The following is a 23,348-nucleotide window of genomic DNA, read 5'->3' as shown; positions in this document are numbered from 1 at the left end:
ACTTTACCAGAGTGATGAATAGAGGATAAAGTAGTGGCTCTCAGGGTAGGTCTTTGTATAGGGGTAACTTCTGCCACCAATGTAGCGCCCTCTGCTGTTAATTCCCACGTCAACTCTGAGAGACCATATCCTCCATATGTTTTCATCTTTGAATCTATACTGAACAAAAACAAATGCAACAATGCCACATTTTCAAAGGTTTTGCTGAGTCACAGTTCATATAAGGAAATCAGTCAATTGAAATAAATGAGGCCCTAATTTATGGATTTTACATGACTGGGCAGGGGTGTAGCCATGGGTGGGCCTGGCTGCCAAGTGGGTGCGCCTATGCCCTCCCAGGCCCACCCATGACTGCACCTACTGGGGAGCCAGGCCCAGGCAATCAGAATGAGTTTTTCCCCACAAAAGGGCTTTAATACAGATAGAAATACTCTTCAGTTTCATTAGCTGTCCAGGTGGCTGGTCTCAGACAATCCCACAGGTGAAGAAGCCAGATGCGGAGGTCCTTGACTGGCCTGGTTACACGTGGTCTGCGGTTGTGTGGCTGGTTGGACGTACTGCCAGATTCTCTAAAATGATATTGGAGGCGGCTTATAGGAGAGAAGTGAACATTACATTCTCTGACAACAGCTCTGGTGGACATTCCTGCAGTCAGCATGAGAATTGCACGCTCCCTCAAAACTTATGACATCTGTGCATACGTGAGACAAAACTGCACATTTTAAAGCGGCCTTTTATTGTCCCCAGCACAAGGTGCACCTGTGTAATGATCATGCTTTTTAAATCATCTTTTTGATATGCCACCCTTTTCAGATGGATGGATTATCTTGGCAAAGGAGAAATGCTCACTAACAGAGATGTAAACACATTTGTGCACAAACTGAGAGAAATAAGCTTTTTGTGTGTATAGAAAATTTCAGGGATTTTTTTTATTTCAGCTCATGAAACATGGGACCAACACTTTATATTTTTGTTCAGTGTATAAGCCTATAGCAAGCCGAATCATCTTGCCAGCTCACTGTCATAATATTATGAATCAGATGTACTATCCATGTACACGAGCATAAGAAAAGTGATTGTGGCATCTGCGTTACAATAGTGATTACATCTAGTGACAGTCATCTGGCTCCTTATCACACCAGCATAACTATTTTACCGGCCTGTGTGGTTGGCTGGCTGGCAGTAAGTGTGGAGGGTGGGCGGCAGTGTGCACAACTTGTATTTAAGTTCCTTGACTGCTGATCCACTTGAGTACACACAAGGAGTGGCTGACCAAACATAGACCTATACTTCAAGTTGGCTTGGTTTCTTTTGACCTCTTCAAAGTGAAGGTAAGCAAGCTTGACTATGCCAATAAAAGCTCCATGGTGAAGAGTGGACAAACTTTGACGCTCTAGGAGGGCATTTTCAATTTTAACTGCTGAAAGTTATCAACAAAGTAAATAGGTTGTGACTGAGTGCCATGTTTGAAAAATGAATGTTCTGAAAGACTGTCTTCTCCTATCCTTGTACGAACCATCCTGATCTCATTTTCGGTGTAGCAAAACGGAATGTAAGCTCACAAGATCAGGATGATTCGTACGATACTAGTTATTTCCCAGTATCATTGGAGAAATTCAAATTTAACCTGTGTTGTTTGGAGACAGAGACCTATATGGTCCCTGCTTCTCCAAAATAACATATTTATTAGATCACTAAACTTGTGACCTCACAACAAATTCCTTAGCTTAGAGGTTTCATTTACATGCGTGTTGAAGACTCAGAGCCTGGTGCCTCTAGGTTTCTTCCTACGTTCCTGCCTTTCTAGGGAGTTTTTCTTAGCCACCGTGCTTCTACATCTGCATTGCTTCCCATTTGGGGTTTTAGGCTGGGTTTCTGTATAGCACTTTGTGACATCTGCTGATGTTAAAAGGATAAAGTTCATGCATGCCTCAGAACAATACAAAAGAACTCCATACAGGCACTAAATAATTTAACTTCTGTGTCACACAGTGGTCAAGTAGCACACTGACATTTCATTTGGCCTTGATTCAAGGATGGACAAAGTGCTATCCTCAAACAAGTTATACTGTAAGCATATAGCCATCAATATTCTCTATGGTCAATTTCAGTCACATTTCAATTACTGGTAGATAGACACATTTTTCACTTGGTGGTTAGGGAGAGGAATTTAAGCAGAGCACCTTTAAATAATGGAGCCATATAACCATTACCGTTTTTTCTTCTGGTCTTCGTTCCTCAGTAGAGCTTAAAAATTGTGTCATCAAACTTTCGCACACTGAACACACCCCTTTTGTTTCATCGTAAACGCTGTTTTGGCATCAGTGGAATCAAAGGGCACAGCGCAGTTGGATCTTCAATTGATCCCCGACGGAGTTTTACAAAGAAAAGAGGGAAAACTCGCTGTTGGATGGATTAATTGGTGATTCGTCTTTTTATTTGTCAACGCACCCTCTATTACTCCAGCCAAGCTCTGACAGGTAGGTCGTTATAACCGTTCTTGTTGGCACCGTTTTTACCTAAACTATTAGTTCTCAATATAAATAGTATGTTCTTTATATAGAATCAACAGTCAACAGGTTAAGATAGGTAATTAATATATATTTTGATATAGGTCAACCAGGTGAAATAGCGTTGCCTATTTGACTTTCCATTAAAATAACAAAATGTATTGATCTCGTTAATTAATTGAATTATACACTTTTCCCCCACAAATTATTGTTTCTCATGATCACCTGATTAACATCATCACACTGTAGCCTAACTTTTCAGCAATTCTTATGAGTTTTTAATTATTAAAGCCCCCATGTAGTCTTTAATTTAATTTTTAAATCATCACTATGTCTAATAAATCAATGTGTGTGCTTATTTAATGAAAATAACTCCAAAATATATATATATATATTTTAAATCATTTATTTCCCTGGGCCTCCTTTGGCCCTTGAAATGCTCAGTCTGATCATGTGGGCATTAGGAAACAATTGTGAAGATATTTACATACACATCCTTGATTGGCTGATATGATGGTCTGAGCCCACCCCTTACCCAAATGAACACTCATTGGTCTATTACAGAGTCATACAGTTTAAGTTGGAAGTTTACATACACTTAGATTGGAGTCATTAAAACTCGTTTTTCAACCACTCCACAAATTTCTTGTTAACAAACTATAGTTTTGGCAAGCCAGTTAAGACATCTACTTTGTGCATGACACAAGTAATTGTTCCAACAATTGTTTACAGACAGATTATTTCACTTAAATTCACTGTATCACAATTCCAGTGGGTCAGAAGTTTACATATACTAAGTTGACTGTGCCTTTAAACTGCTTGGAAAATTCGAGAAAATTATGTCATGGTTTTAGAAGCTTCTGATAGGGTAATTTACATAATGAGTCAATTGGAGGTGTACCTGAGGATGTATTTCAAGGCCTACCTTCAAACTTAGTGTCTCTTTGCTTGACATCATGGGAAAATAAAAAAAGAAATGAGCCAAGACCTCAAAAAAAAAATGGTAGACCTCCACAAGTCTGGTTCATCCTTGGGAGCAATTTCCAAACGCCTGAAGGTACCACATTCATCTGTACAAACAATAGTACGCAAGTATAAACACCATGGGACCACGCAGCCGTCATACCGCTCAGGAAGGAGACACGTTCTGTCTCCTAGAGATGAACGTACTTTGGTGCGAAAAGTGCAAATAAATCCCAGAACATCAACAAAGAACCTTGTGAAGATGCTGGAGGAAACAGGTAAAAAGTATCTATATTCGCAGTAAAACGAGTCCTATATCGACATAACCTGAAAGGCCGCTCAGCAAGGAAGAAGCCACTGCTCCAAAACCGCCATAACAAAAACAGACTACGGTTTGCAACTGCACATGGGGACAAAGATCCTACTTTTTGGAGAAATGTCCTCTGGTCTTGTCACGCCTGTCTGAAGGATCGGACCAAAATGCAGGGTGTTTGTAGTTCCACATCTTTATTTAGTTGTGAAAAGCAATGCAATACACTAAATACTTAAACTAACAAAAACAACAAACCGTGACACAGAGAGAAAACACACCACTCAAAATATAATCACCCACAAAAACAAGTGGGACAAACATCAGCTTAAATATGACCTCCAATTAGAGACAACGACAACCAGCTGCCGCTAATTGGAGATCATACCAAACAAAACCAACATCCTCGTTATGTTTGGAGGAAAAAGGGGAAGGCTTGCAAGCCGGAGAAAACACAAAAAAATAGATGGCATCATGAGGCAGGAAAATGATGTGGATATATTGAAGCAACATCTCAAGACATCAGTCAGGAAGTTAAAGCTTGGTCGCAAATGGGTCTTCCAAACAGACAATGACCCCAAGCATACTTCCAAAGTTGTGGCAAAATGGCTTAAGGACAACAAAGTCAAGGTATTGGAGTGGCCATCACAAAGCCCTGACCTCAAACCTATAGGAAATTTGTGGGCCGAACTGAAAAAGCGTGTGTGAGCAAGGAAGCTTACAAACCTGACTCAGTTACACCAGCTCTGTCAGGAGGAATGGGCCAAAATTCACCCAACTTATTGTGGGAAGCTTGTGGAAGGCTACCTGAAACGTTTGACCCAAGTTAAACAATTCAAAGGCAATGCTACCAAATACTAATTGAGTGTATGTAAACTTCTGACCCACTGGGAATGTGATGAAAGAAATAAAAGCTGAAATAAATCGTTCTCTCTACTATTATTCTGACATTTCACATTCTTAAAATAAAGTGGTGATCCTAACTGACCTAAGACAAGGAATTCTTACTAGGATTAAATGTCAGGAATTGTGAAAAACTGAGTTTAAATGTATTTGGCTAAGGTGTATGTAAACTTCCGACTTCAACTGTATATATATATATATAGCGAGAGAGTTCAGCCAGGTTTAAAACAGCTGCCATGTTATTCTAAAAATGTTGGTGATGTAATAATATGAGAGCGCCTCTGACAATTCCCTATGAATTGAACCACTGTAAACAAGCAAAACAGAGCAGCAAATTTAACAGACATTCGGGACAATGTCTATCCAAGTCTGTACTGTGTTATGGTGTCAACAAATTGCATATATGCTTTCACTGGACATCTTCATATGTTTGGAAAACTATCCGAAATAAAGAGCACACGCTTAGCACTGGCTGTGGAGGAGAAAGTGGCGATCTCTGAAAATTCAGACAGAAACCGCATTGGCCCAACTCTCTATACAGTACATGGCACTGGTCTATTATAGTCAGTTCACATTGTGACGTCATGATGTGGGCCAAAAGTCATGATGTGGGCCATCCCACATGAGCAGGCTGAAATTACAGGATTTTTTTTCTAACAGCTCTTACCCAAAAAGGACATTATCATAATTGTCAGATTTTCAGGGTGTCATTTCGACCTCAGTGTAGAAATATACTTTTTAAAAGGCAGAAGCTGAATACCAAATTTTCCCCCCACTGTTATTCAACATCGATCTATTCCTTGTTGGTTCAACATCATTTCATTGAAATTACGTGGAAACAACAGTAATTTAACATTGTGTAAGTATCCGAATGTGTTATTTTACACACACATTCAAGTTTCTATTTTTACTCTGCTTTACTCACCCTCTTCTGAACCCTTAACCAATTTGATCGACATTGACGTATGATGTAGCCAATGTTTCTGAACTGCGGAGAAAAAAAACTTGGTGGCGATTTCAATGAACATTCCCCCAAAATATACAGTACCAGTCAAAAGTCTGGACACACCTACTCATTCAAGGGTTTTTCTAAATGTTTCTATTTTCTACATTGTAGAATAATAGTGAAGACATCAAAACGATGAAATATCACATATGGAATGACGAATTGAGGCTGAGGGCAAAAGGGGGGGGGGGGGGGGGGGGGTGCGTGCAACTCAGTATTAGGAAGGTGTTCCTAATGTTTGGTGTACTCAGTGTATAGTTTGCCTAAATAGCTGCATGCAGGCTAACTCCCCTCCTGAACAAAATAACATGAAATCGCTAGACTGCCTGTTGTGTCGCGCTTCTGTTTGCTTTGATTACTGTTACAACAGACTAAGAACTACGTTTGTTCGAACAAGCGACAGCGGAGTCACGGAGTGAGCGAGCGCGGAGCAGCAGCTGAAGGGACTCGGAGGGGGAAGTGCAGAGCGGAGGGGGAAGCATGCAGATGATCGTGCGCATGAAAAAAATCCAGAAACGAAAATCCAGAACCACATCCGGTCTGATCATTTTTGGGGGAAAAATCACGATTTAACTGCACTGCCCCTTTAAATCAATGACGCCTGCAAAACAGACACCTATTCCCTCGGTCGCTCCACGAAATTAGTTAATTTTGGGTAGTGTAAAAAACGTTTGATTTCAACTAATTTTAACATTCTGTGATGAAGAGCACATGTTCAGCTTAATAAAATACATGTTTTCCTATAAGATAAGTACTTATTAGGTGCCAATTAAAGTAACAGGATTGATGATTTCATCTTAAATCAGCCATAAATCCCCTTGTGACAGGGGGAATGGAAGCTTGTTGTGTATAAAAGGGAGGGACAATTGAATCACTAATCACATGAAATAATTAATAATTGAATCCCTAATCACATTAAATAAATAATAACTGAATCACTAATCACATGTAATAAATAATAATCTTCAGAAATGACTTTGCAAAAGCAACAAAATAACAAGGGCTTTACAATGATGGTGAAAACTTGGAGACATTTTGAGGTTAATGCGGATAAAATTCTTCCTAGGAGTCACAAAGAGTGCATGTCAAAAGGCTGAATCTTGGCACTTAATTTAATATAACAGGCTTTTACAATTCATTACTGGTGTACAATTTCTACACAAGTACTACACATATTACCTGCTACGTCAACATTATCGTAAAGATGACACAAAAATGTTATCTGATTTAAGAAGCATTCAGAGCATAGTCACACTGTTAGACTGACATCCACGATTCACACATTCAACTCAAATCAATTATATATCATTATACCACTTATCCCTCTTCACACCTTCATCCAGCATGGACCTCCTGCCAGATCTGTGGAGGCATGAGTACTGGCTGCCTCCTGGGATCACCTGGAGAGACATGGAGCAGATGCAGGAGTGTCCGCGACCCCGTGACCTGCTGTTCGCCTTGCCTCTGGCTCTAGGGTTCATTGTACTCCGTCTATTATTTGACAGGTAACTTTTGTGGAACTACTGTATGGACCACATCTTGGATACGATCTTCGTTTGCAACAATACTTTGGCCAGTAATCAACAAGAATGTGTGTCTGAAATATGAATCAGTGACATGTAAAAAGGGGAAGATTCAACTCACACAGTGGAACAATCTGATTGTACAGAAATGTGAAACTGCACCCTTTTACTAAAATCAAGTGAAAGGGTGAAAATATTTGAGTAATGGCATCAAGTATTTTTATAGTTGAAGAATAGCATGATTTTTCCACAGTGTGACTGTTCCGCAGCACGGGTTTGATTGAATTCTCGATGAAGTCTTGTCATGCAACATCACCCGACAACAAACAGTAGCAGTGAAATGAAATCCGCATAGGTGGAGGCTGTATTGTTGGTTGCCCTGCCCTGTATGCCTGCAGGTGCTTTGGCGGGTGTTGTTGGCGGTAGCGTAGGCCAGTTGGGAATAGTAGAGGGAGCAGGTGTCAGCACTTTGCTGAAAGAGAGAGCAGCAGCAGGTAGAGTGGAGAGAGGGTGGGCTCTGTTGCTACAGCAGCCGTTTCCACCGGTAACCCGACTGATCCCCATTAGCTTTCTCTGGCCTAATAAATGGCTTAAAGAGGTTATTACAGCAAAACAGAGACAAGTTTTAAGTTAAAGTTTTATTAGTCATACGTACAGGATACACAATAATAATAAAAGACAAGCACAGATATTCTGTATAGTACAGACACACACACACACACACACACACACACACCACACACACACACACACACACACACACACACACACACACACACACACACACACACACACACACATCACGTATAGATTATCAAAGAACTATAGAAACACACCTATTGTCATATTGTCATTAGTAATACTAGACCTCTTGCTGTGAAGATCAACATTTGCTCTTATATTTTCCTCACCGCTAGGGTTGTGGCTCCCCCTTTGGGCAGATGTGTGGGGTTGAGGAACAGACTACGCATGGCTGTCGCTCCCTCCACAAAGCTTGAGTCATTCTACACCCAACAAAACCGACAACCATCTCAGGTTAGTGTCAGAGACATCAAACTCTGATAATGATATATGCCGGTCTTGGTCTCTTACGTCAACATAGCTGCTGGAAGTGTTTGCACTGTGGGAATGGAAGGGTGACGGGGACATGCCTGCTATGATAGTGAAATAGATAATGCACAAGCATCCTGGTCTACGAGTTCCTGGAAAATGTTGATACAGGTGCATAACCACAGAATTAAGTTACTGTGTAACTACATTGGCATAATAACAGATTACAAATAGGTTTGGACATATTGGACGACTAAATAATGACTTTTAGCGAGAGCTGTAGTATATTTACAGCTGTAGTAATGTTCTGTCTATATACCTTCATATTTAGAGTGATATCATCAGTCTAATGGCACAATGTGACAAAAGCCAGAGACAAATTGAGACCTGGTTCCGTCACCGCAGAAACCAAGACAGGCCCAGCTACACCAAGAGGTTCTGCGAGGCTTGGTAAGTCCCGTCTTTACTAAGCAAAGGGTTTTTGCCCTTTCATTTAGCTTCATTCACTTGTATGACCAATTTTTTAAATATAATTTAATTTAACCTTCATTTAACCAGTCAGTTGAGAACAAATTCTTGTTTATTTACAATGTAGACCTGGTTATCCGGAAAAGGACTGAAAAATTCAATGATGTTTGATGTCATTCCATTTTCATGTTGCCAATGCAGCTCTAGTTGTAAGACTTTAAGGGGCAATTCCACCACTTTTCAACATCATTTTCATTATCTCCAGCACAATACCAGTGTTTACATATGTGAAAAAAGCAAATTTTTACCTTTTGTAGAAAATATATTTTTTTAATCACTGTTTAATTACTTTAAATCCTACCCTGTGAGGAACTTTCTTATCTTTTTTAACCACAGATCATAGAAACGCGCTGTTTTCACATACTTTACCAGTCAAAAAGTTTTAAACAAATATCTTTTATTTTCAAGATTCTTCAAAGTAGCCACCCTTTGCCATGATGACAGCTTTGCACACTCTTCGCATTCTAAACCAGCTTCATGAGGTAGTTACCTGGAATGCATTTCCATTAAGAGGTATGCCTTATTGAAAGTTAATTTGTGGAATTTCTTTCCTTCTTAATGCGTTTGAGCCAATCAGTTGAGTTGTGACATGGTAGGGGTGGTATACAGAAGATAGCCCTATTTGGTAAAGACAATGTCCATATTATGGCAAGAACAGCTCAAATAAGCAAAGAGAAACGACAGTCCATCATTACTTTAAGACATAAATCCGGGAAAATGTCAAGAACTTTGAAAGTTTCTTCAAGTACAGTCACAAAAACCATCAAGCGTATGATGAAACTGTCTCTCTTGAGGACCGCCACAGGAAAGCAAGACCCAGAGTTACCTCTGCTGCAGAGGATAAGTTTATTAGAGTTAACTGCACCTCAGAAAATGCAGCCCAAATAAATGCTTCCCAGAGTTCAAGTAACAGACACATCTAAACATCAACTGTTCAGAGGAGACTGCGTGAATCAGGCCTTTGTGGTCGAATTACTGCAAATAAACCACTACTAAAGGACCAATTAGAAGAAGAGACGTGCTTGGGCCAAGAAACATGAGCAAGGGACATTAGAACGGTGGAAATCTGTCCTTTGGTCTGATGAGTCCAAATTTGAGATTTTTGGTACCAACCGCCGTGTCTTTGTGAGACGCAGAGTAGGTGAACGGATGATCTCTGCATGTGTGGTTCCCACCGTGAAGCATGGAGGAGGAGGTGTGATGGTGTGGGGGTGCTTTTCTGGTGACACAGTCTGTGATTTATTTAGAATTCAAGGCACACTTAACCAGCATGGCTACCACAGCATTCTGCTGCGATACGACATCCCATCTGGTTTGCGCTTAGTGGGACTATCATTTGTTTTTCAACAGGACAATGACCCAAAACACACCTCCAGGCTGTGTAAGGGCTATTTGACCAAGGAGAGTGATTGAGTGCTGCATCAGATAACCTGGCCTCCACAATCACCCGACCTCAACCCAATTGCGATGGTTTGGGATGAGTTGGACAGCAGAGTGAAGGAAAAGCAGCGGACAAGTGCGCAGCATATGTGGGAACTCCTTCAAGACTGTTGGAAAAGCATTCCCCATGAAGCTGGTTAAGAGAATGCCAAGAGTGTGCAAAGCTGTCATCAAGGCAAAGGGTGGCTACTTGAAGAATCTAAAATCTAAAATATATTTCTATTTGTTTAACACTTTTTTGGTTACTACATGATTCCATATGTGTTATTGCATAGTTTTGATGTCTTCACTATTATTCTACAATGTAGAAAATATTCAAAATAAAGAAAAACCCTTGAATGAGTAGATGTGTCCAAATATTTGACTGGTACTGTATGTAGACACTGGGTTGGTGCTGGATATGATGAATATGAGGTTGAAAAGTAGCGGAATTGCCCTTTAAATTGTAACTAAAACCTGTGTCATTTTGCAGTTGGAGGTTTTTCTTCTACCTCATAGCGTTCCTAGCTGGACTCGCAACTTTGATCAATGTGGGTATTAGTATGAACCACAACCCTTCAGACCTGCGTTCAAATACATGTGTATTTGATTATGTGTAATTTATATACTTATTTATTTGTATTTGAGTATTTTCAAATCATGTGGCCCGAATCAACTACTTCTGTTGGAAGTATTTTCAATTACTTTCCAATAAACAGCCGACTATCTGAATTTTTTTTCAAATACTTATTTCCAAATATATTATTTCAATACCAAACAGACCTGGTTCAAATGCATGGGCGTATTTAAATATTTGTGTATTTGAGTATTTTCAAATAACCGCCATTACTTTCCAAGTCTATTTCGAAATACATTCTAATATCAAATCAAATGTTATATATATTTTTTAAATAAAACAAATATATAACTACTTGTGTTTTCAAATACAAAATATCAAAATACTTACTTCCACATGTCTTTGAAAGTAATTGAAATACCCTAAATAGTTTTTGAACCCAGGTCTGTTCAGGTCACATGGGCTTCATCTCCATGAGAAACTTGTTTATTTCGACCTCCTTTCCCTTTAGAAATCCTGGTTTTGGGACCAGAGAGAATGCTGGACAGGATATCCACAACAAGTAAGCTCACATATTCTGGTTTCCCTTCAATCCATGTCTATACCCTCTTCCTTTATAACCCTATAGCTTTTAACTTAGAGAGCCCAAATATGTATATGCCTTCAGAAAGTATTCACACCCCTTGACTTTTCCCACATTTTGTTGTGTTACAAATTTAATTGGCATTTTTTTGTTACTGATCTACACAAAATACTCTAATGTCAAAGTGGAAGAGTCAATACATGTTAGAGTCACCTTTGGCAGCGATTACAGCTGTGAGTCTTTCTGGGTGAGTCTCTAAGAGCTTTCCACACGTGGATTGTGCAACATTTGCCCATTCTTTTTTAAATTCTTCAAGCTCTGATAAGTTGGTTGTTGATTAATGCTGGACAGCTATTTTCAAGTCTTGCCATAGTTTTCACTTAAAGCGACTTGAAAATCTAACTACTGTAGGCCACTCAGGAACATTCAATGTCGTCTTGGTAAGCAACTCCAGTGTATATTTGGCCTTGTGTTCTAGGTTATTGTCCTGCTGAAAGGTGAATTTGTCTACCAGTATCTGTTGGAAAGTAGACTGAAACAGGTTTTCCTCTAGGATTTTATCCTAAAAATGTATCTAGTCCTTGCCGATGATAAACATACCCATAACATGATGCAGCCACCACCATGCTTGAAAATATGAAGAGTGGTACTCAGTGATGTGTTGTATTTTCTCCAAACATACATTTTTTGCAGTTTTACTTTGCCTTATTGCATTTTTTGGAATATTTGTATTCTGTACAGGCTTCCTTCTTTTCGCTCTGTCATTTAGGTTAGTATTGTGGAGTAACTACAATGTTGTTGATCCATCCTCAGTTTTCTCCTATCACAGCCATTAAACTCTGTAACTGTTTTAAAGTCACCGGGCCTCATGGTGAAATCCCTGAGCGGTTTCCTTCCTCTCCGCAACTGAGTTAGGAAGGACGCCTGTATCTTTGTAGGGACTGGGTGTATTGATACACCATCTAAAGTGTAATTAATAACCTCACCATGCTCAAAGGGAAATTCAATATCTGCTTTTTGATTTATACCCATCAACCAATAGGTGCCCCTCTTTACGAGGTATTGGGAAACCTCCCTGGTCTTTGTGGTTTAATCTATGTTTGAAATTCACTGCTTGACTGAGGGACCTTACAGTTAATTGTATGTTTGGGGTACAGAGATGAGGTAGTCATTAAAAAATCATGTTAAACACTAGTATTGCACACAGAGTGAGTACATGCAAATGATTATGTGACTTGTTAAAGGGACACTTTGGGATGTTGGCAATGGGGCCCTTTATCTACTTCCCCAAAGTCATATGAACTTGTGGAAACCATTTTTATGTCTCTGTGTCCAGTATGAAGGAAGTTAGAGGTAGTTTTGTGAGTCAATGGTAACTAGCGTTAGCGCAATGACTGGAAGACTGGAAGTCTATGGGTATCTCCTAGCAGCTTGCAGATACCCATAGCTAGCAGATACCCAGTTATTGCGCTAATGCTAGTTAGTAATTGCACTATTTTGTTTTATTTCACCTTTATTTAACCAGGTAGGCTAGTTGAGAACAAGTTCTCATTTACAACTGCGACCTGGCCAAGATAAAGCAAAGCAGTGTGACACAAACAACAACGCAGAGTTACACATGGAATAAACAAACATGCAGTCAATAATACAATAGAAAAAGTCAACAACAACAAAAAAGTCACACAGTGAGTGCAAATGAGGTAGGATAAGGGAGGTAAAGGCAATAAATAGGCCATAGTGGCGAAATAATGACAATATAGCAATTAAACACTGGAGTGATAGATGTGCAGAAGATGAGTGTGCAAGTAGAGATACTTGTCAGAAGGTGGGTGTAGCTGGTGCATGAAGTCAGGCGCAGGAGAGCAGAATGAGTGAGCAACGTACTTACTCAAAATCAAGGCACAAGGAAACAATACACTTGACCAACAGTAAACGGTAATCAATTACGCACGGGTGGAAACAGCACCCGTCGAAATACCAGCCATAACGTTCCGAATGAACATTGAAACAATCACGCACAAAAACATGGGGGAAACAGAGGGTTAAATACATGAACATGTAATTGGGGAATGAAACCAGGTGTGTAGAAAACAAAGACAAAACAAATGGAAAATGAAAGGTGGATCGGCGATGGCTAGAAGACCAGTGACGTCGACCTTCGAATGCCGCCCGAACAAGGAGAGGGACCGACTTCGGCGGAAGTCGTGACAATACTGGGGTGCAAAGGAGCAAAATAAATGAAATAAATAACAGTATGGGGATGAGGTAGTTGGATGGGCTATTTACAGATGGGCTGTGTACAGGTGCAGTGATCTGTGAGCTGCTCTGACAGATGGTGCTTAAAGTTAGTGAGGGAGATATGAGTCTCCAGCTTCAGTGATTTTTGCAGTTCCTTCCATCATTGGCAGCAGAGAACTGGAAGGAAAGGCGGCCAAACTAGGAATTGGCTTTGGGGGTGACCAGTGAGATATACCTGCTGGAGCGCATGCTACGGGTGGGTGCTGCTATGGTGACCAGTGAGCTGAGATAAGGCGGGGCTTTACCTAGCAGAGACAAATAGATGACCTGGAGCCAGTGGGTTTGGCGACGAGTATGAAGCGAGGGCCAGCCAACGAGAGCATACAGGTCACAGTGGTGGGTAGTATATGGGGCTTTGGTGACAAAATGGATGGCATTGTGATAGACTGCATCCAATTTGCTGAGTAGAGTGTTGGAGTATACTTTGTAAATGACATCGCCGAAGTCAAGGATTGGTAGGATAGTCAGTTTTACGAGGGTATGTTTTGCAGCATGAGTGAAGGATGCTTTGTTGCGAAATAGGAAGCCGATTCTAGATTTAATTTTGGATTGGAGATTCTTAATGTGAGTCTGGAAGGAGAGTTTACACTCTAACCAAACACCTAGGTATATGTAGTTGTCCACAAGTCAGAACCGTCCAGAGTGGTGATGCTGGACGGGCGGGCAGGTGTGGGCAGAGATCGGTTGAAGAGCAGTTGGAGACCATGGAAGGAGAGTTGTATGGCATTGAAGCTCGTCTGGAGGTTAGATAACACAGTGTCCATAGAAGGGCCAGAAGTATAGAAAATGGTGTCGCTTGCATAGAGGTGGATCAGAGAATCACCAGCAGCAAGAGCGACATCATTGATGTATACAGAGAAAAGAGTCTGCCTGAGAATTGAACCCTGTGGCACCCCCATAGAGACTGCCAGAGGTCCGGACAACAGGCCCTCCAATTTGACACACTGAACTCTGTCTGAGAAGTAGTTAGTGAACCAGGCGAGGCAGTCATTTGAGAAACCAAGGCTAGCGCTAGTTAGCAACTTCTTTCAAACTTCACGCAGAGACATAAACATGGTATCCACACGTTCATCTGACTCTGGGGAAGTAGATTAAAAAAATCCTGAAGTATCAACTTAAGTACATTTTTACTCCTGAACTTATTTAGGCTTGCTATAACAAAGGGGTTGAACATTTATTGATTTCAGACATTTCAGCTTTAAATTTGTTCTTAATTAGAAAGAATGACAAAAACCATCATTCCACTTTGACGTTATGGGGTACTGTGTGTAGGCCAGTGACATAAAATCTAAATTCATTCCATTTTAAATTCAGGTTGTAACACAACAAAATATGGAAAATGTTTTAGGGGTGTGAATACTTTCTGAAGGCACTGTACTTTTCTGTACTGTCCTGTTTTTGTCCCTTGAGTGTACATTACATACTGTAGGCTTAACCTTATACCAACAATGATATGACATACTACTGTTAGATCCTGTCCATACTGTATCGCTGGCAATCAAAAACCAGGTGTTGGTATTTGGTGCATAGTCGTGATTGGACAAAACATCACTGGCCCTACCTAAGTCTGAGGATCTACAGTATGGTTCATTATGGTTTGGAATTCCCACTCATTCATTTCCCCATTCATTTGGTGGTGGACAAAGACATTCCGCTCAAAACACTTAGCTCAAAACAATGGCTCATTGTCATCAGCAAAAATAACATTCTGCACACTTTAACTGTATAATCCCAAGTGTGCTTATTCAACTACTGTATAGACCTTTTCTATTATGGTTCTAAAATCTTGTTTTTTGCAGATGAAAATGTATATTTTCCTTGTTATTCAGCACCGGTACATAGCCAGTGGAAGTGCATATGTTACACCCAATCATAGTCATGCTGTAGGCTAACACTGTTTCCCTATCCTGAAATAAAATCAAATACAATTTTATTGGTCACATACACATGGTTAGCAGATGTTAATGCAAGTGTAGAAAAATGCTTGTGCTTCTAGTTCCGACAATGCAGTAATATCTAACAAGTAATCTAACAAATTCACAACAACTACCTTATACACACACAAATGTAAAGGGATGAATAAGGATATGTACATATGGATGAGCGATGGCCGTGCAGCGTAGGCAAGATGCAGTAGATGGTATAGAATACAGTATATACCTATGAGATGAGTAATGTAGGATGTGTAAATCCTCTGCAGCCAATTGAGAGGGCCCACTTCTGGTACTACCAGCTGGAGCTGGGCTTTTACCTCTCCCTGCTTCTCTGTGTCTCTGTGGACGTCAAGAGGAAAGTAAGTCCCTTCATCTGCCTGCTCCTCACTTCCTTCCATGATAATAAGCAGTCCCTATTTATCACACGTACTAATAGAGAAGAGCAAGGATCAGGGTGCGACATTATCTGCGCTCCCTCATATTTCATACATGATCAGCTCTACTGGCTGTTCTGCTATTTAAAGATAGTGTACAGTACATGTTACTTGTACTACGGTTAATAATAGACTTAAAGACCTGTCAGGTGAATGGATAATCTACTTCAAAGCTCACATTTCTTCCACAGAGAAATAAAGGGTCAACGGGGTCTTTCAATGATTTAATCCCTGGTCTGATTAGTCATTGAAATCACGTTGAACACATACGGTATAGTATTCTAAAGCAAAGCATTTGGTATTCCCCAGACAGGTTTCTTCATTTTTGGATGTACAGTACATAACGTCATACTTTTGACATTAGCTATCACATTACTCTACTTACAGTGCCTTGCGAAAGTATTCGGCCCCCTTGAACTTTTCGACCTTTTGCCACATTTCAGGCTTCAAACATAAAGATATAAAACTGTATTTTTTTGTGAAGAATCAACAACAAGTGGGACACAATTATGAAGTGGAACGAAATTTATTGGATATTTCAAACTTTTTTAACAAATAAAAAAACGGAAAAATTGGGCGTGCAAAATTATTCAGCCCCCTTAAGTTAATACTTTGTAGCGCCACCTTTTGCTGCGATTACATTTACATTTACATTTAAGTCATTTAGCAGACGCTCTTATCCAGAGCGACTTACAAATTGTTACAGCTGTAAGTCGCTTGGGGTATGTCTCTATCAGTTTTACACATCGAGAGACTGAAATTTTTGCCCATTCCTCCTTGCAAAACAGCTCGAGCTCAGTGAGGTTGGATGGAGAGGGTTTGTGAACAGCAGTTTTCAGTTCTTTCCACAGATTCTCGATTGGATTCAGGTCTGGACTTTGACTTGGCCGTTCTAACACCTGGATATGTTTATTTGTGAACCATTCCATTGTGGATTTTGCTTTATGTTTTGGATCATTGTCTTGTTGGAAGACAAATCTCCGTCCCATTCTCAGGTCTTTTGCAGACTCCATCAGGTTTTCTTCCAGAATGGTCCTGTATTTGGCTCCATCCATCTTCCCATAAATTTTAACCATCTTCCCTGCCCCTGCTGAAGAAAAGCAGGCCCAAACCATGATGCTGCCACCACCATGTTTGACAGTGGGGATGGTGTGTTCAGGGTGATGAGCTGTGTTGCTTTTACGCCAAACATAACGTTTTGCATTGTTGCCAAAAAGTTCGATTTTGGTTTCATCTGACCAGAGCACCTTCTTCCACATGTTTGGTGTGTCTCCCAGGTGGCAAGTGGCAAACTTTAAACAACACTTTTTATGGATATCTTTAAGAAATGGCTTTCTTCTTGCCACTCTTCCATAAAGGCCAGATTTGTGCAGTATACGACTGATTGTTGTCCTATGGACAGAGTCTCCCACCTCAGCTGTAAATCTCTGCAGTTCATCCAGAGTGATCATGGGCCTCTTGGCTGCATCTCTGATCAGTCTTCACCTTGTACGAGCTGACCATTTCAATATTATCGCTTGCACAGTGCTCCTTGGGATGTTTAAAGCTTGGGAAATCTTTTTGTATCCAAATCCGGCTTTAAACTTCTCCACAACAGTATCTCGGACCTGCCTGGTGTGTTCCTTGTTCTTCATGATGCTCTCTGCGCTTTAAATGGACCTCTGAGACTATCACAGAGCAGGTGCATTTATACGGAGACTTGATTACACACAGGTGGATTCTATTTATCATCATTAGTCATTTAGGTCAACATTGGATCATTCAGAGATCCTCACTGAACTTCTGGAGAGAGTTTGCTGCACTGAAAGTAAAGGGGCTGAATAATTTTGCACGGCCAATTTTTCAGTTTTTTATTTGTTAAAAAAGTTTGAAATATCCTATAAATTTCGTTCCACTTCATAATTGTGTTCCACTTGTTGTTGATTCTTCACCAAAAATTACAGTTTTATATCTTTATGTTTGAAGCCTGAAATGTGGCAAAAGGTCGAAAAGTTCAAGGGGGCCGAATACTTTCGCAAGGCACTGTAGCTCTCTCATTTCTAGGATTTCAAGGAGCAGGTGATTCACCACATTGCCACAATCTTCCTGCTTGGTTTCTCCTACTGTTCCAACTATGTACGGATAGGTACTCTGGTGATGCTGCTACACGACTCCTCTGACTTCCTCCTAGAGGTAAGAGCTGGATCACAGCCCTGCCAATCTCCCCATAAACATCAGTCTGTATATCCTAAGATATTCAAAATCATGTATTTCACTTGGGACTGGTGAAATGCACTGCACCTAAACAGGTTACCGACGTGGTGAGAAAATGTGTCTCTTTTTTTCCCCCACTGGTCTCACTATTTTTGTCATTGAGGTTCAATGAGGAACATAATGGTCAAATTAGCATGGCATGTCTTATGACTCACTGGCCCTGTTTATTCCTGGTTCTAATTTGTGTCCTTTGTCCTGATCTTGTCCACATTCTGATTGTGCCCACATAGAACTGAAGTCGAAAGTTTACATACACTTAGGTTGGAGTCATTAAAACTCGTTTTTCAACCACTCCACAAATTTCTTGTTAACAAACTATAGTTTTGGCAAGTCGGTTAAGACATCTACTTTGTGCATGACACAAGTAATCTTTACAACAATTGTTTACAGACAGATTATTTCACTTATAATTCACTGTATCACAATTCCAGTGGATCAGAAGTTTACATACACTAAATTGACTGTGCCTTTAAATAGCTTGGAAAATTACAGAACATTATGTCATGGCTTTAGAAGCTTCTGATAGGCTAATTGACATAATTTAAGTCAATTGGAGGTGTACCTGTGTATGTATTTCAAGGCCTACCTTCAAATTCAGTGCATCTTTGCTTGACATCATGGGAAAATCAAAAGAAATCAGCCAAGACCTCAGAATAAAAAACTGTAGACCTCCACAAGTCTGGTTCATCCTTGGGAGCATTTTCCAAATGCCTGAAGGTACCACATTCATCTGTACAAACTATAGTACGCAAGTATAAACACCATGGGACCACACAGCCGTCATACCGCTCAGGAAGGTGACGTGTTCTGTCTCCTAGAGATGAACGTCCTTTGGTGCGAAAAGTGCAAGTCAATCTCAGAACAACAGCAAAGGCCCTTGTGAAGATGCTGGAGGAAACAGGTACAAAAGTATCTATATTCACAGTAAAACGAGTCCTATATCGACATAACCTGAATGGCCACTCAGCAAGGGAGAAGCCACTGCACAAAACCGCCATAAAAAAGCCAGACTACAGTTTGCAACTGCACATGGGGACAAAGATCAGATTTTTTGGAGAAATGTCCTCTGGTCTCATGAAACAAAAATAGCACTGTTTGGCCATAATGACCATCGCTATTAGTGTGGAGGAAAAAGGGGGATGCTTGCAAGCCGAAGAACACCATCCCAACCGTGAAGCACGGGGGTGGCAGCATCATGTTGTGGGGGTGCTTTGCTGCAGGAGGCACTGGTGCACTTCACAAAATAGATGGCATCATGAGGCAGGAAAATGATGTGGATATATTGAAGCAACATCTCAAGACATCAGTCAGGAAGTTAAAGCTTGGTCGCAAATGGGTCTTCCAAATGGACAATGACCCTAAACATACTTTCAAAGTTGTGGCAATCACAAAGCCCTGACTTCAATCCTATAGAAAATTTGTGTGCAGAACTGAAAAAGTGTGTGCGAGCAAGGAGGCCTACAAACCTGACTCAATTACACCAGCTCTGTCAGGAGGAATGGGCCAAAATTCACCCAACTTATTGTGGGAAGCTTCTGGAAGGCTACCTGAAGCGTTTGACCCAAGTTAAACAATTTAAAGGCAATGCTACCAAATACAAATTGAGTGTATGTAAACTTCTGACCCACTGGGAATGTGATGAAAGAAATAAAAGCTGAAATAAATCATTCTCTCTACTATTATTCTGACATTTCACATTCTTAAAATAAAGTGGTGATCCTAACTGACCTAAGACAGGGAATTCTTACTAGGATTAAATGTCAGGAGTTGTGAAAAACTGAGTTTAAATGTATTTGGCTAAGATGTATGTAAACTTCTGACTTCAACTGTATTTAGACAGGTGTAGACCATCAAAAGACACATTGTGATCTGATTGTGATCAGATCTTCCTGACCACCCCTGGAGAGAGTCAGACATGCATTGTGTCTGGATATCTTACAAGTGTAGACAGATATGGACAGAGAAACCATGTGAGTCATAATTATTTCGCCCTCTAAAATTATTGACAGGTGGCTCCATTGACTGGTGAAATCAATATGTATCTTACAATAAGTAAATATTATTTTGAAAGAATAGCTGTGAAATAATTTGCATAAAGGAAGGGACCAGGAAATCTGGTCACAATCCAGACACAGTGGATGGATAACGGACACGTTTCAATACCACGTGTAGACACATTTCTGGAAATGTGGGCACAATTAAAGAATGTAGACAAGATCAGAACAAAGGACCCATGTTAGCACCAGGTATAAACGAGGCTTCTTATTCATAGTCAGACATTAGTGTGACCTTGGTTTACCTGCAGTGCCAGGAATGTGAACCAGTCTGTCAATTATCATTCAATACCAATAGAGAGAGAATTCAAAAGACCAAAAGCTAAGTGTAATGAATTGTATGCACATTCATACATACTAGCCTCATCACCTAATTTATTCCAATAGAAACATATTTCAATGTTAGCATTTGTTTGCATTATGGATCCATCTTAGAATATCTTACTGTTTTTACAGTCTGCCAAGATGTTCAACTATGGCACGGGCTGGAGAAAGACGTGCGACACGCTGTTTGTCATTTTTGCTGCTGTCTTCCTGGTGACTCGCCTGGTGGTGTTTCCCAGCAAGTAAGACTAACTCAGTGGTGTCTCTTAGTTCTAAATGGGTTTTTTTTCATGACATTATAATACAATTAACATTATCTGCAATTGTGAATTTATTCGTATTGATAGTGAATGTTACACTACTTTTCATTGGTTACATAATTGTATCAAATCGACTTTATTGGCCATCTAATCCACAACAATGTTTGTTGGAGCAACAATTTAATGAATAAAATGTCTTAGAATATAATGGTTTACAACTGGGATATATTGACTCTAATCATTGCATTACTTGCTTCCTCTTCCCCTCCCTGCCCTGATTTCTAGAATAATCCACACAACCCTTGTGTTGTCAATGGAAGTCTTTGAACCCTTTGCTGGCTACTACTTTTTCAACATTCTTCTGATGGTGCTACAAGCACTTCATGTCTTCTGGGCCGTGTTAATCCTACGTATGGCCAACAAGTTTCTATTCTTGGGCAAGGTGAGTATATGAGGTCACAAAATGTCCAGGAAACAAGTAGTCTATCACATGTTTCATGAGTGTTCATGATGTGTATCTTTTTGTGTCTTCAGCTGGATAAAGATGAACGCAGTGATGAAGAGAGTGAGCTGGAAGAGGAGGAGGACGACAAGGGAGAGGGGGAGGAGAAAGACGAAGAGGGGGAGTGTTGTTGGGAGAGAAGTAAAGATGCCCTGAACTCCAAACTGAAAATGCTGAGCAAAAGCTTTGTCTTAAAAAACCTGACCAATCACAGAGCTGCTATTGTGAGCAAGATGCGCAAAGCGAGGTAGAATTATGAACCTAGACAGGGTGATTGTTTTCTGTCAACAATTAAGTTACATTTTAGACCAGTTCGAATGGAGTACTTTTTCTCCATCTGGCCACGATTTCTCTCCGCATAGTCTACTTGATAGCAATTGGTCTGCCTATTTCAGTCTTTTCAAGACTGGAAAACTCTGTATGAAAGTGTATGAAAGAGACTTGCTTTCACATTTTGGCTACAGATTATTTGTTGAATTAAGAGATTCATGCTTCAGTATACTGAATGTTTGTCACAAAAAGGTTTGATATCTCTGTAGGAATTGTTTTGAGTGCAGTTTTTGTAAATGTAATTGTTTTGTAATTCAACATGTCATTTTTCAACTATATAATTGTATTTCATGGTCAAGATTTATAATAGTGGGCTTATTGTGATGCTCCAGAGCTTTTGTATAATTTCAGCCAGTAATTTAGAAAGTAGTGCTCGAGAGCCAAAACGGGTCCCCTAAAATTGTGCACAATAGTGTACTATGTCACCCAATTCGTACAATATGTTATGAGTTTGTGAGTGATACATCTCTTCTCTTAACACGTATGGACCCAGAATCCAGCATCTGACCAATTACACAAGACTTTAGTTCTGGGTTAACCGAGGTTAGAGTAGGCTACACTGTTGTAAATGATAGAGCTATACAACATCTGTAATGCAATTGCAGAAAAACAGATTTTACTAGTTTTGCATGGATCAACAAAATACACTTAAAAAATGATAGTATAGTGTGCTAGCCTAGCTAGCCTAGATTCTACATGTCCTAAAATGTTGTATGACCGAGTGTGATTGGTGTTCTTTTCGTTTGACCAATGTATGACTTTTTTTTACCAAGACATTGGTAAAAAGTATGATTTTGGAACAATACATGATTTAATTCACTGTAGTCCTGCTATGCTAACACTTTGAGTTTTCATTATTTAATGATCTTTTGCATTGAATTTACTCAATTTACCTTTGGGCAGAGGGGTGCAGGTCATTGTGTCATAGCAAATGCTTGGCCTAATAGCGTCCTCTAAATGGTGAATAAACCTTCATCATTTTGGAATGTATAGGCCTACCTTCAGTGACTTTTGTCATTTGGTTGAAACTTTTAATCATGTGAAATGCAATGTATCAATTGTTGCATGACACAGAACTAGAGATAAGTGTGTGTTGTTGGTATGGTCCCACAGACGAGGCCTACCTGTTTTAAAAACCTCTACAGGATCGGTGGGTCCCCCACGGGACGATTGAGCTAACGTAGGCTAATGTGATTAGCATGAGGTTGTAAGTAACAAGAACATTTCCCAGGACATAGACATATCTGATATTGGCAGAAAGCTTACATTCTTGTTAATCTAACTGCACTGTCCAATTTCCAGTAGCTATTACAGTGAAATAATATCATGCTATTGTTTGAGGAGAGTGCACAGTTATGAACTTGAAAATGTATTAATAAACCAATTAGGCACATTTGGGCAGTCTTGATACAAAATCTTGAACAGAAATGCAATGGTTCGTTGGATCAGTCTAAAACTTTACACATACACTGCTGCCATCTAGTGGCCAAAATCTAAATTGCACCTGGGCTGGCATAATACATTATGGCCTTTCCCTCACATTTCAAATATAATGTATTATCTTTTACCAGATCTAATGTGTTATAT

General features: G+C 40.0%; 1 protein-coding gene across 2 annotated transcripts; it reads left to right on the top strand.

Moving 5' to 3' along the window:
• The first annotated feature begins 1,193 nt into the window (after positions 1-1,193).
• LOC106568942 (ceramide synthase 2) lies at positions 1,194-23,154 on the top strand. Of its 2 annotated transcripts, none has more exons than XM_014139803.3 (11): positions 1,194-1,331; positions 7,036-7,197; positions 8,133-8,250; positions 8,597-8,715; positions 10,706-10,763; positions 11,301-11,351; positions 15,871-15,963; positions 18,082-18,210; positions 20,802-20,911; positions 21,215-21,371; positions 21,464-23,154. In XM_014139803.3, the coding sequence occupies exons 2-11, from the start codon at positions 7,037-7,039 to the stop codon at positions 21,680-21,682; spliced, it is 1,215 nt and encodes a 404-aa protein (XP_013995278.3). In that variant the 5' UTR covers positions 1,194-1,331; position 7,036; the 3' UTR covers positions 21,683-23,154. The 2 variants fall into 2 exon arrangements, with proteins under 2 accessions (XP_013995278.3, XP_082816888.1); XM_082960762.1 differs by lacking the exon at positions 1,194-1,331 and adding an exon at positions 2,299-2,480.
• Positions 23,155-23,348: the final 194 nt, after the last annotated feature.

The sequence above is a fragment of the Salmo salar genome, chromosome 14, assembly GCF_965601325.2.
Source record: "Salmo salar chromosome 14, fSalSal1, whole genome shotgun sequence".
Lineage (NCBI taxonomy): Eukaryota > Metazoa > Chordata > Actinopteri > Salmoniformes > Salmonidae > Salmo > Salmo salar.
The sequence above is the reverse complement of the archived record's forward strand: the minus strand, read 5'-3'. Positions and strand labels throughout refer to the sequence as shown.